The sequence below is a fragment of the Natator depressus genome, chromosome 15 (assembly GCF_965152275.1).
Source record: "Natator depressus isolate rNatDep1 chromosome 15, rNatDep2.hap1, whole genome shotgun sequence".
In the NCBI taxonomy this organism is placed as follows: Eukaryota; Metazoa; Chordata; order Testudines; family Cheloniidae; genus Natator; species Natator depressus.
This window is the reverse complement of record NC_134248.1, coordinates 11021980-11035489: the sequence shown is the minus strand read 5'-3', so window position 1 is coordinate 11035489 and position 13510 is coordinate 11021980. Positions and strand designations below refer to the sequence as shown.

Genomic DNA, 13510 nt, shown 5'->3' with positions numbered 1-13510 from the left:
CTGATGATGGTTAGTTGCAATTCCCATCTCATCTGCTAGCATGCAACATCTGTCTCAAGCACTGCTCAGGGGGATCTCATATGCTTAACCTAAGGTCCTGCTAAAGTGTGTTTACTAATACCAATGGGCAATGGCAGCAAAACAAACTGAAGAGACATCAGGCAGGTGTGTGCCAAAAGAAGGAGCAGAGAGATGGCTCTGAGCAGATTTAGTGATGTTGCTCTCTGGTCCACCCAACAGACCCCCTAAACATCACTAGGAGAGCCGCAAACCCTTATGCTTTTTAAACGGCCTTTTCATGCTATTGAACAGTGTATTATTTGAAATAAGTATTCCAAGTTGTGTCCCTTTAATATGTCTGTGACTGGGAATTGTCAAGGAATGGGATGTCCAGTCTGCTGACTGAAGCCCTAATCCTGCACACTGCTCCATATGGACAGACCCCAGAACCTGGCCCTTAGTCATGACTAAAGGACTGCTAAGTAGCAGCATGAGAGGCTGGAAGCTTTCACAGTTGTTTTAAGTTGTTAATTACTAGAAAAATAGGTGAAGGAAATATTAAACCAATGTTAAATTAACTGCACACACAAAACCTAATAAATCAAACTTTCATTCTCCAATTGCAAAATGCTCTGGCCTCTCTCATGCATTGAAATAATGATGAGCATTCCTTTTTTCACAGACTTTAGTAACAAGCGGTATTGGGAGGCTCAATTGTCTGTTTGTAAAGCTGTCTGAGATCCTCCAATGAGACACAAGCTGGTGTTGCTGGTTCCGTGATTCAGAGGCCTCCACAACATTCTCCTCAAACTGGTCCAGAAAGGAAGTTACAAGTGCTGTTGCTGTCCCAGAATAGAAAGGCTTTCTTCCCTTTTAGACGATTCTGAATCTGGAAGGAGTCAACCCTGGTGCAGACACCTTTCAGCCCAGAAGGGTTCTATATGTTTACAAATAAATGGCTCCTTCCTCAGGAACACTAGGCCTTGAGTCAGGGCTGAAAAAAATCAATAATTTGCTCAAACAGCAATTGCAGAATTCCTGGCTGCATTCTGACTGTCTGCCTCAGACCAGGAGCTGCTTAGGGGGCTATGTGCAGACAGGCCCTTCTTTTGTATCTACCCTCAACTATGTAGAGATTTTACTGCATTAAAGATATTACCTCACTCAACTTGTCTCTCTGCAGATTTTACTATTAAGCAAATTCACAGGAACATCTCCAAAAGGCCATGGTCCTTGGCTCTAGCTAGCTAGGACTCTAGTTCGTGTCTGCTCCTGACCAATCTGACTCCATCTCATTCTGCCATCTGGCCTCATCCTCTCGAAACACAAGCAATCCACAGTATTCAGCTTTGAATCCAGCAAGATGACTTTAGCCTCTCAAAGAACTGAAGGGTTTACCTGTCCTGAGTTGCCTCCAGAACATCAGCAATCTCAGCAGCACCCTTTCACCCTAAGAGTGACATGGCAGTGAACAGAACAAGAGGCCTGCTCAAGCAAGTCACAGAGAGGACAGTGCCCCCACTTTTCAGCCCTAGTGATAACGAGAGTCCTAGGAGATGTAGTAGTGCTCTGAGAATTTTACATGACATTCATTGTGAATTTTTTTTCCAACTGGTAGAATAACTGGAGGTAGTCCAGGGGGTCAACTCCCAGGCATTTCATTTTCCCATTGGTACTTGCCACTCTGAGTCAGTACAGATTCTAAACTCACTGCCTTCTTGCTTCCATAGCCCTGGGAAAGGAGAAGCCAGCTGTACTCTGTCCGCTCAAGGCATCAAGGTACAAGCTTGGGAAAGAGCTAACTTTTGTTGCTCCCCCCTCCCCAGCGAACATGATTTGCTGTGATGATTCCAGGCATAATTTCTCCTGAGTATTTCCAAGTGTCAGAGGTGAGCTATGCAGAGAGCAGCCTCCAAATAAGCTGAGCTGAGTTTGAATCCTAGTAGCTGGTCTGGTGGAGGCTCACCTGGCACTAGCCTTGCCTGTGGCAACACACAAGCTGTAGACACAGTAGCTCCAGCTCCCTGATGGGGACTCAGTGCATTGGTTAAGTCCACATTAGTGTGTGGCTCTAGATGAGCCTGGTTCACTTGATATCAAAGTGATGTAACTGGGCCTCCACAGCAGCACTGCCACAAAGAAGGGCTTGTTAATATTGCAAGCGGCAGAGAAAGGCTTGATTGTGAGACATCATGAGCACCCATAGAAATCAATGGGCACTCAGCATGCTTTGCACCTCTCAAAATCCCCATGATGCTGGACTCTTGCCTGCTCCTAACAGTCCTTCATACCCATCAGGGAACAAAAGTTACTTGGGTGGCAATGGCATCACTCCCTAGCTCAGACAGACCCAGTGCCTGGATGGATTAAATCCAGTCTAATCTCCCTGCTATGCCTGTGACCTGCTGGGTGTCCCGCAAATTCAATTAGCAAGAGAGTGAAAGCAGCCTGTCCTGGAAGAATGCCATTCTGTTGGCAGGGCAGAGGGAGGCCTCGTTAGGCTCATTTATACCGATTACAGCCGATCCTCACTAATCCCTCAAGATTTCTCAGTTTAAACTGTGAGGAGCTTGGGTCAGCAGCACAGCTTCTAAGCACTTAAATTCTTTGTATGTCACAAGTTATTGTAATGAGGCATTAGCTAGAAAAGGGAAATGAAATGGCTAAGGGGAAGGTGAACAAGAATAGCCTGTCTGTAAAACACCCCTGAAAAGGAAGGGGATGGTTTTGAGATATAAACTCCAGGTTCAAGCTAATCTTTCCATGAGTTCAAATCCATACAGGATCAACTAAGCCTTGAGATCCTGTTGAGGTATATACACTGAGCACCAGATATTTTACTGTGTGGGGGACTTCAGATCAAAGCACCTTCAAAACAGAGCCCTTCTCTGCTGTGCATGGACATTAAAGATCCCCTGGCACTTTTGTGGCAGTAGGGGGTTGCCTGTCCTTCTTTAGCTGAAATTCCCTCCCGCTGCCCCAGGTGGCTGCATTTTGGTGGTGCTGTGAGTCTGAAGTGATAAAGCACTTTGGGGTCTCCAGGGGTGGTCAGTACCAACAGCATGGATACACGTGGGCTGTTATCAGTTATGATCAGAAGTGGCCGAGAAACTCTCTGACTGGCCAATCTCAAGCGACCAAAAATCGTGAGTCAGGCCACAAAAAATCATGAGATTTAAAAAAAAATTGATAGTGTGGTTTTTGGTCAGTCTTGATTTTTTAACTCCCCCTGCCCACTCCCTGCATGTGTGTGTGACGCTTAGTGTTGTGCACTGTACCAATTTTACTGGGAAATGTGATTCTGACCCCTGCTTCAGAAGCGCTCACAGCCACATCTGCCCGTTCCCTGCCCAGCAACTTCTGATGCCTCCCAACCTCCAAACCAATCCTTTTATCAGTTCTACCCCCCCCCAGCTTCCTCCTTCAGTTCTGCCCCATAAGTTCAGCCACCCTCAGTTGAGCACATCCCCCACCTCCATCAGTTCAGCCCCCCAGCCTCACCTTTGCTCCTGCTGGATTCTTCACCACCACCCCCCCCACACACACACACCTGGGAGGCTGCAGCAGGAACCCCTCTGTACCCCTGTCCCTCCCCAGGCTGAGTGTTGCAGGGGCGGAGTAGAGTGCTGTCCCCACTGCTCACAGGAGGGAGCGGAGCTGCTGAGCTCTTGCTGCTCCCCGAGAGTTGCTTCTGGGTAGCTGAGGGAGCTCTTCCTACAGCAGCTCTGACTGTTGCTGGGCCCCAGGAGGCAAGTAAGGGGGGCAGATAGCCAACTGGGGGGCTGGGCTCAGTCCCTCAGGCAGGGCTCAATCTTGTTAGAGGCCTGGAGCTTTTTGCCTTGTCTCCAGCCAGGCTTCAGCCCAGCCAGAATCCCCTCGCTGGGGGGCATGCCATGGCAAAACCTGGCAGCACCACTGGTGAGGGGCATTGCTGGCTGACGTCGCTCATCTATGACAAACCTGAGCAGTCGGCCAGCCCATGTCAAGGTAGGGCAACCTTTGCCCAGGAGGGGCACAGAGCTGGGCTGTGCTCTATGAAGGGGTGGCTCAAGGACAGCCCCTACCTCACAGGGATCTCAGACAAGCTCTTCACTTTCATCTGTAGTCCGAAGGTGCAGCCCACAGAGACACACAGCTCACCGTGCCTTGCTTCATTCAGTCCAAGCAGAAGGTTACCCCGTATGCTGGGAGCTCTTCCTGCCCTACCCTTCTGGTGTGTGACCCAGGAAGGGGCTCGCTCAACTAAGGAGGGTTTGTCTGGAGGAGGGGCAGCCATTGCCATCCAAATGCACCTGCTGCTGCACTGAGGGCTGGTATGTGTCACTCAGGATTGCACAGTTGCTGGTGAAGAGCAATTTCACTGGGGTTGCTTGGAGGAGATTATACAGGGACCTAATGGCTGGCCTCTGGTGCTTTTCTGTATCAGGCCAACTTCAGCTTCCTATGGAATGTGAATGAGCAAACCTGGCCCGTCCCACCCTGCCTGGCAGCATATCACACAGGGGGCAACCCTTCCTCTGACACTGACCTTGGGTCTCCTTCCTTCCTGTCTCAGAGGGAGGTGCTCCTCCTGATGGGCTGGTGCTGGGCAGGCCTCGGGCTGCTAGTGGCCCCTTTATTATCTCTTCTGCTTCCTTTCAGTTCTAAGACTCAGCTGGCTTGGAAAGGGTCATGTGTCCCTGCTATGAACAGGAAAAAGGGAAAGTGGCATATTGTTGTCTGTCCCCTCCCCAACACCACACTCATCTCTCCAGTTAAGAGAGTATCTTCCTCTGTGCCAGCCAGGTGGCTTATTATTCACTGAGTAGCAGGCTTGCTTAGCACCCAATTTGGCAAAAGAGGATCTAGGTCTAGTTGCAAGAGTGGAGTTCAGCCTCCATGATTCAGTTCTCAGTCCCTCTGCTGCCACTGTCAGGTGAGTCGTGGAACCCACTAACAAGGACTGAGACCATCCCATCCCCACCTGCAATAGGTCAAGGACGTTGTCCATAACATTCAGACACTACCAATTTAGATGGGAGATAGTGCTTTAGACACAAAAGGCTCTGTATCTTGTTACTAATCTGCTAAACCAGCCAGTCCCCTGACCCATGCTGGGTTTACACTAGAAACCTACAAGTGAAAGGCCCAGTGTTGTCTTCTCAATCCCTGGAGCTGTCCCCATCCTCTAGAGCAGCACTGAAATTAGATTAATTCATGAGTTGCACCTGTATTTATTCTGCATGGTGCCTTCAATTAGTCCTCTTAAGACATCAGTCATTTACTGTGGAGGGAGGTTACAGGCTATATTATCCATAGGAATTATCAGTAGTCGGGGTGGATAAAACAGAGAATGGAGACCCATGGATGGGAGACAGAACCAGGGCTCAGTGAACATGATAGACTGAAACAAGATCAGAGCTATCTTGATGGGCAACATGGTCACACTCAGCTAAGGACAAAAACACTTAGAGACAGCAGCCTGAGGCCTTGGGGCTTGTCCTGATGAGTACAGGGCCATGGCAAGAAAGAAAGAAGGGAGACAGATGGAGCCTTGCTTGTTCCATATTGTCCTGCAGGGCTATTTGGAAGCCTTCCTGGCACTGGCTGGGAGATGAAAGCAAAAGGATTATCCCTGGAATGAGATTATTAGATTGAAGATTTAATCTCTGACCCTGTCAGCACAAAAAAATAGCAAAACTCCCTGGGATTATTTGAGGTTGCATAGGGAAATAAAACCAGCCCTGGGAGGAAGAGACTCTGCTGGAACCAACAGCAATCATCGCATGCATCCAGACCAGCCCCCTCTGACCTATCATGGGGTTGATCCTGCAGTGAGGAGCTAGTGGGTTTATGGGGAATGCCAAGACTTTCCTCAACAGAAGCCTTGGGCTTTCATGTCTACTCTAGCCCAGCTACAGCCTCTTCATGCAGCACAGCTGTGCCCTGATACAATCCACAGCCCCAGTGGTTCCATAGGGCAGAGCTGGACTCAAGATTCACAGGTGAAATTGTGTTTAGTGATATTCTTTTCTTCCAGATTAGAGTGAGAAAGCCCCCAATCTCTGCCATCACCAGACAGGAAAGGCACCTCCCTACCTTCCATCTGTCAGAGCACCCTTCCCCCCAATACATGCACTGCACCTGCATCCCACAGGTTGATGCTTTGTCAGGGTTACTCTAAGCATATGTGATTATTTGTAAGCCCCCAGTAGCAGTAATGAGCAGAGAATGTGCCCAGTGATTGAGATTATGCATTCTGGGGAATCCTGTGCAATTTGGACTCTGTGCAACCTCCATGAATGGGCTTATGTTTTTAAATAAATTAAGACAATGTCCCACCATCTGTTGCTGCAGGCAGAGGAGCCTCAGTGCAGGGGCAGGCAGCAAGCAGGCAGCCAAAGAGACAGTTACTGTGACTATTTTACCCATTCAGAGGCCACACGCACGCAAACTCATTCCCATCATACATACATACACACACACACACACACACACACACACACCCCCCACAATGTTCCTATTGCTCAGTATGCCATGTGCATGCGCACTTACTCTTATCACACACACATGCATCAAGTGCCTATCACTTAACACCTGTGCAGGCATTCCCATCACATGCATACACAGGGGGAATCCATGTACATTCCCTCTCATCCCTCACACATACACACGCTGTTCCATCACTTCACACATTCCTATTGTGCACACACACAGAGGACATACAAGTGCACACGCTCCCATTGCTTAGGGACATGCCTATACAAACACTCCCATTGCATGCACACATACACTCCCACCATACACATACCACACGCATGTAACTAGCTAGGGTTCTGTGCTACACGCATTACAGAAGTATCTGTGCACAGCACACACACACCATCTGCACACACACATCACAGGCCTGCATGTTTGCTTGAGCATCATGTGCAACTATTTGTACATACGCTTTCCTTTCAGCTCTGGTGGGCATACCCACATACCTATAGCAGTATTGCGTGTGCACACACAGAGATCTCTCATGCAAATAGCCATGTGCCCACTCCCATGCATTCCCTACACACACGCACACACAAACCCTTCTGCCCACACACTCCTGTCCAAATACTCTCATACACGCGCCCACTGCTGGACTGTCAATTACTGCCGCAGCAGACTGACTGGCACAGCAACGAGCAAATGGAAGCAAGAGAACATCCTCATTCAGGACATTGCGCCTTTGGGAGAGAGAAGAATTTTGGAACCTGGCAGCCTGAGGGGAAAGAAGAGAAATAGCAACATTGGGCTAGTCGGACTCTCTTCTGCCTCAGGCCCTATCCTGGGAAGAAGGACAGACAAGGAGAAGAAAATGCTCCCAGGAGACTGAGAGAAATCCAGAGAGGGGATGATGCCCCTTGAACTGCAGGAGGAACTAGGCCCAGTGATCTAGTGAGTGACTGAAAGCCCCAGCCTAGAGAAACGGGGATGTGAATGGGGCAGGCCCAGCATCTACCTGAGACACAGAGAGTGAGGGGAAGACAGGAGAGTCCAAGGGAGAGCCTAGGATAAAGAGAAGGAAAGGAACAGAGGGGGTAGCACCTGATGCTATAAAAGAGGGACAGGAAGAGCCTGGGGGCCAGTATCATGGTACATACTGCAGAGTCACACACTGCGTTCTAGAGTGCACTTCTTAGTAGGCAGACAGACAGACAGAGTCTCTGTGTTCTGGATGACTCTACAGCCTCAGACACTGGGCCAAAGTAACCCCTGGTGTAAGTCCACTGACAAAGGGATTTCCAGCAAGGAGGAACTTAGCCCATTAAGTCTTTGGTACCTGGCAGTATGTATACCTTGTGTTTGTATTACGCTGCCTGTGGCTAGAATGGCTGGAGGTATCACTCACGCTGAACAGCACCTAGTCACCAATCCTGCAACAAGCAGCCTCTACCTCCCCTGGCTCCAGCTCGTCCCCCCAGCCGCGACATGGGTCCCAAAGCAGTCTGGTTGGAGTGGATCGGTTGGCAGATGCTCCTCCCTCTGGCCTGCCCTTCACCTCACACAGAAAGGCCAGGGCTGCGCACAGCTTCAGTTTGCACATTTATCACCTTTTTTTCCCCCCCCAAACATGTATTTCTAGATGCTCTTGGTAAACGTAGCCACAGAAGACACGATAATGTACCAGGGAGGCATAAATAACTCCAGACAGACACACAGCAAACACGGACACAGTTCACCAAGGGAATTGAACAGGTGCAGAGCACAACCTGCTGCAGCCACCAATCCCAGATGGCTTTGCTTTCATCCCCCAGTCCAAGAGGGTCTCTCCTTCTCTTGCTTTGCAGCAGTTGGTGGGAGAATAAAAGCAGGAGGGGAGGAGTCTAAAGTTGCAAACATCTCATGAAAAGATCGTGGCTTGTCCTGGCACTGCAGTTTCCTGCTGTCGCCTTCTCGGAGGAACAGTTCCAGTTATGGGACGTTATGAGTCTTTCACAGTGTGAAAGGGCGGAGGGGTGTGGGGACCACTTTGGGGCAGGAGAGGCGGGTCATCTCGCACTGTCTCAAATGCATCCAGCCTATAAACCTTTGCATGGGAACGTCGGGGCTAGATGCTCCCCTCAGGTCTCTTCTGCCCTCTCTGAGGTGCTGGTTCCTCTTCAGATGAGCGTAACCTTCAACGGGACATCATCCTAACAAACTCTGCAGCCATTGACAAACAGAGAGGCTAGAGGAGAACACACCAACTGCACCAACACATTCCCATCCCACCTCTCATCATCCTGAGACACCATGCAGCCAACAGGAAAGCCCCATCCCCACTGCTCACTGGTTTGGTTTCTTTACTGACCCTGGAGTGTTTACGCAACGAGTTACAGGATCCCACTAGCCAGGGCAGTTTATCATTTGGGACACCTGCCCTAAAACAAGGTAATGTCTCCTTTCCACACTAAACTCTTTGGTGAACACTGACACAGTATGTCTACACAGCAGCTGGAAGATGTGATTCCCAGCTTGAATAAATGTAAATGCACTAGCTCTGCTCAGGCTAGCACACTAAAATAGCAGTGTGGCCACGGCAGCATGGGTAGCAGCTCAGGCTAGCCACCTGCATTTGTACCCAGGGGGCATCAGGGAGGAAACAGAAATCCACCATTGGGCTGCCCATGGCCACAGAGAGGTTTCTCCTCTGACACAGGGACAGTCTGTCCTAGTATGTGATTCAGGGAGACATGCTTAACACTGAGATGCATTGAGAAGAGTTGTACAGCCAGACACTACTAACCAGGAATTTCCTACACCATCCATCTCTCCCCTAATAGCCTTATCCTAACTAGGGAAAATCCTAGGAGATTCTGACCCAGCTGCCTCTCACCCCATTCCACAGATACCTGGGCCTCTTAGAACATAGAGATCGTTTTCCTTCCTCCATTCCTGGAGCAGGGCAATAAGCCAGTCTCTGATCCAAAATCCTGCCTGACCCCAGTGAAGATGGAGAGTAGCACATTCTCTCTCACCTTCAAAATCCACGTGCCCATCTCCATTCAGGTCCACATCTCGGATGATCTCTTCAATATCCCGATGGCCCACCTGCTGCCCCAGCAGCTTCTTCATGGCCTCCCGCAGCTCGCTGGTGCTGATCTCTCCATCGCCATTGGTGTCAAACTGCAGGGAGGCAACAAACAACAGCAGAAAGAGCACGGTCAGCTGGAGTGGACCCTGGGAACCCACAGTCTCCAGACTTGGGTCCCATGTTTTCCCCTTTGGAGTGCACATATTTGTCCATGAGGTCCCCTGAGTCCCTCCTGGCTCCTTCTTTCCTTCCCTAGGCATCTTCTCTCCTCCTGCTCTGGGGCCAGTCTGTTCCAGCAGGTCCTTTTCCTCTCCTCACAGACCCCAAACATTATTACTGTGCTTGGCCCATCTTCCCCTTTTGTTCCCTTTTGGGCCTTTGCTCTCCTTGTGCTCCTCTCCTTTCCATACTTGGTTTCTCTTCTTTCCTTCTTAGGGCCCTCTTTACTATATATGCTCGCTCCTCCTCCTCATTCCCCCACTAGTCTTTTCTCTTTCCTGCCTTTGCTCTCCACTTCTCTCCACTTTTACTACATGAAAGAGGGCACTTATCTCTCTGAGGGGGTCACACAGCACAGGGAGTGTTCATCTCTGAGGGGGTCACACAGCACAGGGAGTGTTCATCTCTCTGAGGGGGTGATGCAGAACAGGGGGGCGCTCACCTCTCTGAGGGGGTCCCGCAGCACAGGGGGGGAGCTCACCTCTCTGAAGGCATCACGTAGCTCCTTTACACCAATCATATCTGCAGTTTCTGCCAAAAGCTTTGGTCCCATCAGCTCCACAAAATCTTCAAAATCCACATGGCCGCCCACTTGGGACCAAGGGGAAATTTGTGTGTAAGACATTAATACGCCCTTTTTCCTTAGCCCAGCCGAGCACCCAGGGTAACACATCCATACATGGCTTCCACTGGAGATCAGCCACCCATGGGAGGCACAGCACAGAGAGTGCAGTTCAGGGGGAGGAGAAGCAAACATGACTTTACACCACCTCTGCACCCTCTGGATTCTGGGCAGGGACGAAAGGGTCCCAGCTCCTCTAAATTACAGCAGCCCATCCCAGGCTGCCTATGAGGGGCAGGCAGTTCAGAATCCCCACAGCACTGTGTGCTATGGATCTGCTCCCAGCATACACCATACCTCAGGGCTCGTGAGCGGGCAAGGACATGGCAGCCCTGTGGATGTGTCTGAACAGAGGGAATTCTGCCTCAACCAGCTGTATCTCCTATATGGGCCCTATACTGCACTGGAGCAGGGGAGAAAATCTGCCCCAGAAATTCAACACCACAGCTGGACAAGCTATTTGTAACAAACAGTGTATTCAACAAATTAATGCATTTTCCTGTTTATGAAGTAGCTGCAATTGGTGAATAGTTCCTCAAATTCCTACCTGTTTGTCAGATCACCAGCCTGACCTAATTAGCCAGCCTGTGGATCACCAGACCACCTGATCTAATTATCCAGCCTGTGGTTCACCAGACCGCCTGATCTAATTATCCAGCCTGTGGTTCACCAGACCACCTGACCTAATTATGCAGCCTGTGGATCACCTGATCGCCTGACCTAATTATACAGCCTGTGGATCACATGGCAACCAGTGCCATGGTTATCTACTATTTGTTATGTGTTATTCTCACATGGTACTGTTTCTGCTCCCTCTCTGGATGATTAATACTTTCTAGCCCAGGGAGTACCACAAATAATGCCTAGTGAATACTCCCGTGGGCACCATACAGCACTGCTGCAGACAGGTGTAAGGACAAAGAACTGACGATAGAAGGAAAGGGCACAAATACAGCCATATCCAATCACAGACATGTTTGTGAATACACTTCCCCATTATTCCACCTTTCGTGTCACAGCAGATGGACAGAGGGTAGCCCCTCAGCCCATCACTACCCACACACCAGAGCTATCTCCTCAATACGCTCACACCTCAAGGTGAACACCCCAGCATTCTGCTCTGACATAGCACCACCCTCACACCAAAGGATCTCCCTCCTCTTAGCACCCAGTCTCCCTCCTCAGCACAGACCACCTAGAGACCAGGTTCAATACAACATGCAGCAGCTGCACAACAATGCCTTAAACATCCTTAGAAGGGCAACAGTTGACTGTGCACACACCAAGGGAAGTCCTATGTTGGTGTGTCTGTCTCAACATATTGCTCTGATACCTCACTATCTACAAACCCAGATAGGTTGGTAGGTTGGAGACAAGCAAACTGACTGATGCCCAAAGAACTAGGCAAACAGACAGATGGACTAGCAGAGAGAGGGTGACGGACAGGCAGGCAGCCAGGACAACAAAGGAAGAGGAACAGATGAGAGCAAGAGACTGACAGCTAAAGCCCAATGCATGGAGGCAGAGAATGGCAGTGAGAGGGGAACATGCAAGCGAGGGGTCACACTCACAGTTCATGTTGATCTGCTGGGATAGCTCTATGAGCTCCATCTCGGTAGGCATGTAGCCCATGGTCCGCATGCAGTTCCCCAGGTCCCTGCAGTTGATAAACCCATCCTTGTCTTTATCAAACTCCTTGAAGGCTTCTCTTAACTCTGTCAGAGTGAATCCGATAAGGACAATGCTGTCAGTGATGGTGTTAGACACAGTTCCCAGAACACCCCCGACGAGGAGTCAGCAGCACTCTGGCATGCTAGGATCTCAGAGATGTTCTTCAGGAAGGTGCACATTCCCCCTGCAGATTCCCTGGAGACAAGCTGGAACTGGAGGAGCTCTGAGCTCCACCACCACTAGCACTGCTGCACCATTCCCCACAGCAGTCCCTGCTCAGACTGCAGAGTCTTGGAATGGCCAGACGGTCAGCGCTCCTAGGACTATGTTCTACAGCCCTCCTGCAGGAGATGGAGCAAATGTGATCTCCCCCAAAATCATCACTCCAACACTACACTCTACAGCCCTTCTGTCAGGAGGTGGAGTGTATATGAGCTGCCCCAAAGTCAGCACTCCTGCACCATTCCCTATGATGTCTTCTGCAGTGAGTGGCTAGAATGGGAACAGCTATGAGCTCATCTACCTAGTTTTACCCCAGATTTCTCCCCCCTGTGATCAGTCTGGCCAGCAGTATGTTTTCACTGAGCAGAGAGAAAGTGAGACATGGAGGAAAGGTCAAAGTTTTACCTTCAATTTCTTCTGGTCGCAGTTCTCTGTCCTGCAATGAAAGAACATCTTCTGTTAAACCCAACCATTTGATAGAAAAGTGGTCTCAGAATAGCACTCATGAATACAGGCAGGTCTGGGAGCATCACGCACAAGCAAGAAAGTGACAGAAGAAACAAGAAGGTGATGACATGTTTAATCCCATCTACCTGGCAAGGCTTTGACATCACTCCCTTTCCTATCAGGAAAGTACCAGCAGCTGCCTGCACACTTCTCTGTGGAAACCCATCTCCATTTCGCCTGCTGCCCAGGTGGCCAGATAGAAGTATTGTTCCACACCTCAGGTCCAGGGCAACACAGGCTTCTCAAACGGACTCCAGCACTCCACTCCAGATGGATGAGCTGGAACTGAGAGCCTCCACAGTGTGCCTGTATCATTCCCCTACAGCGACTCTGTGTGGCAGAGTCTGGCACTGCTGTAGTTCAGAGCTCCTCTGAAGCTCTTACCATATTCCCTACAGCAACTCCTGCTGGGAACATCTGGGTCTGGAAATAGCTGTGAGCTGCTTCACAACCAGCAAGCCTATAGTGATGGAGAGCAACCATGAGCTCTCGCAACCCTATTTCCTAGAGCCACTCCTCTAAGGAGGGACTGGAACTGTAGAAGCAGTGAGTTCACCCCAGATACAAACATTTCAAGCCCAGGCAGAGAAACAAAATATACAGCAGCAAGGTCATCTACAAACAAAACAGGACAAGGATTCACCATGATCAGGAAACACTGCAACTTCAAAACATCCAATTTGGGTGTCGTTTTTCAGAGAGGGGAGGGATGTAAAAGAGTATAGGAAAACTCCAGAGAC

At 49.8% G+C, this 13510-nt stretch overlaps 1 protein-coding gene across 5 annotated transcripts in view; it reads right to left on the bottom strand.

The window, feature by feature from the left end:
• Positions 1 to 4104: 4104 nt before the first annotated feature.
• Positions 4105 to 13510, bottom strand: part of CABP1 (calcium binding protein 1) — a 36944-nt gene continuing 27538 nt past the window's right edge. For all 5 annotated transcript variants that reach the window (XM_074972657.1, XM_074972658.1, XM_074972660.1 and 2 more), the window contains 5 exons: positions 12669 to 12699; positions 11942 to 12085; positions 10230 to 10339; positions 9474 to 9621; positions 4105 to 8658 (listed from right to left, as the gene is read on the bottom strand). In XM_074972657.1, coding sequence (XP_074828758.1) covers positions 8633 to 8658; positions 9474 to 9621; positions 10230 to 10339; positions 11942 to 12085; positions 12669 to 12699 — 459 coding nt within the window. In that variant the 3' untranslated portion in view covers positions 4105 to 8632. The remainder of the gene's footprint in view (positions 8659 to 9473; positions 9622 to 10229; positions 10340 to 11941; positions 12086 to 12668; positions 12700 to 13510) is intronic.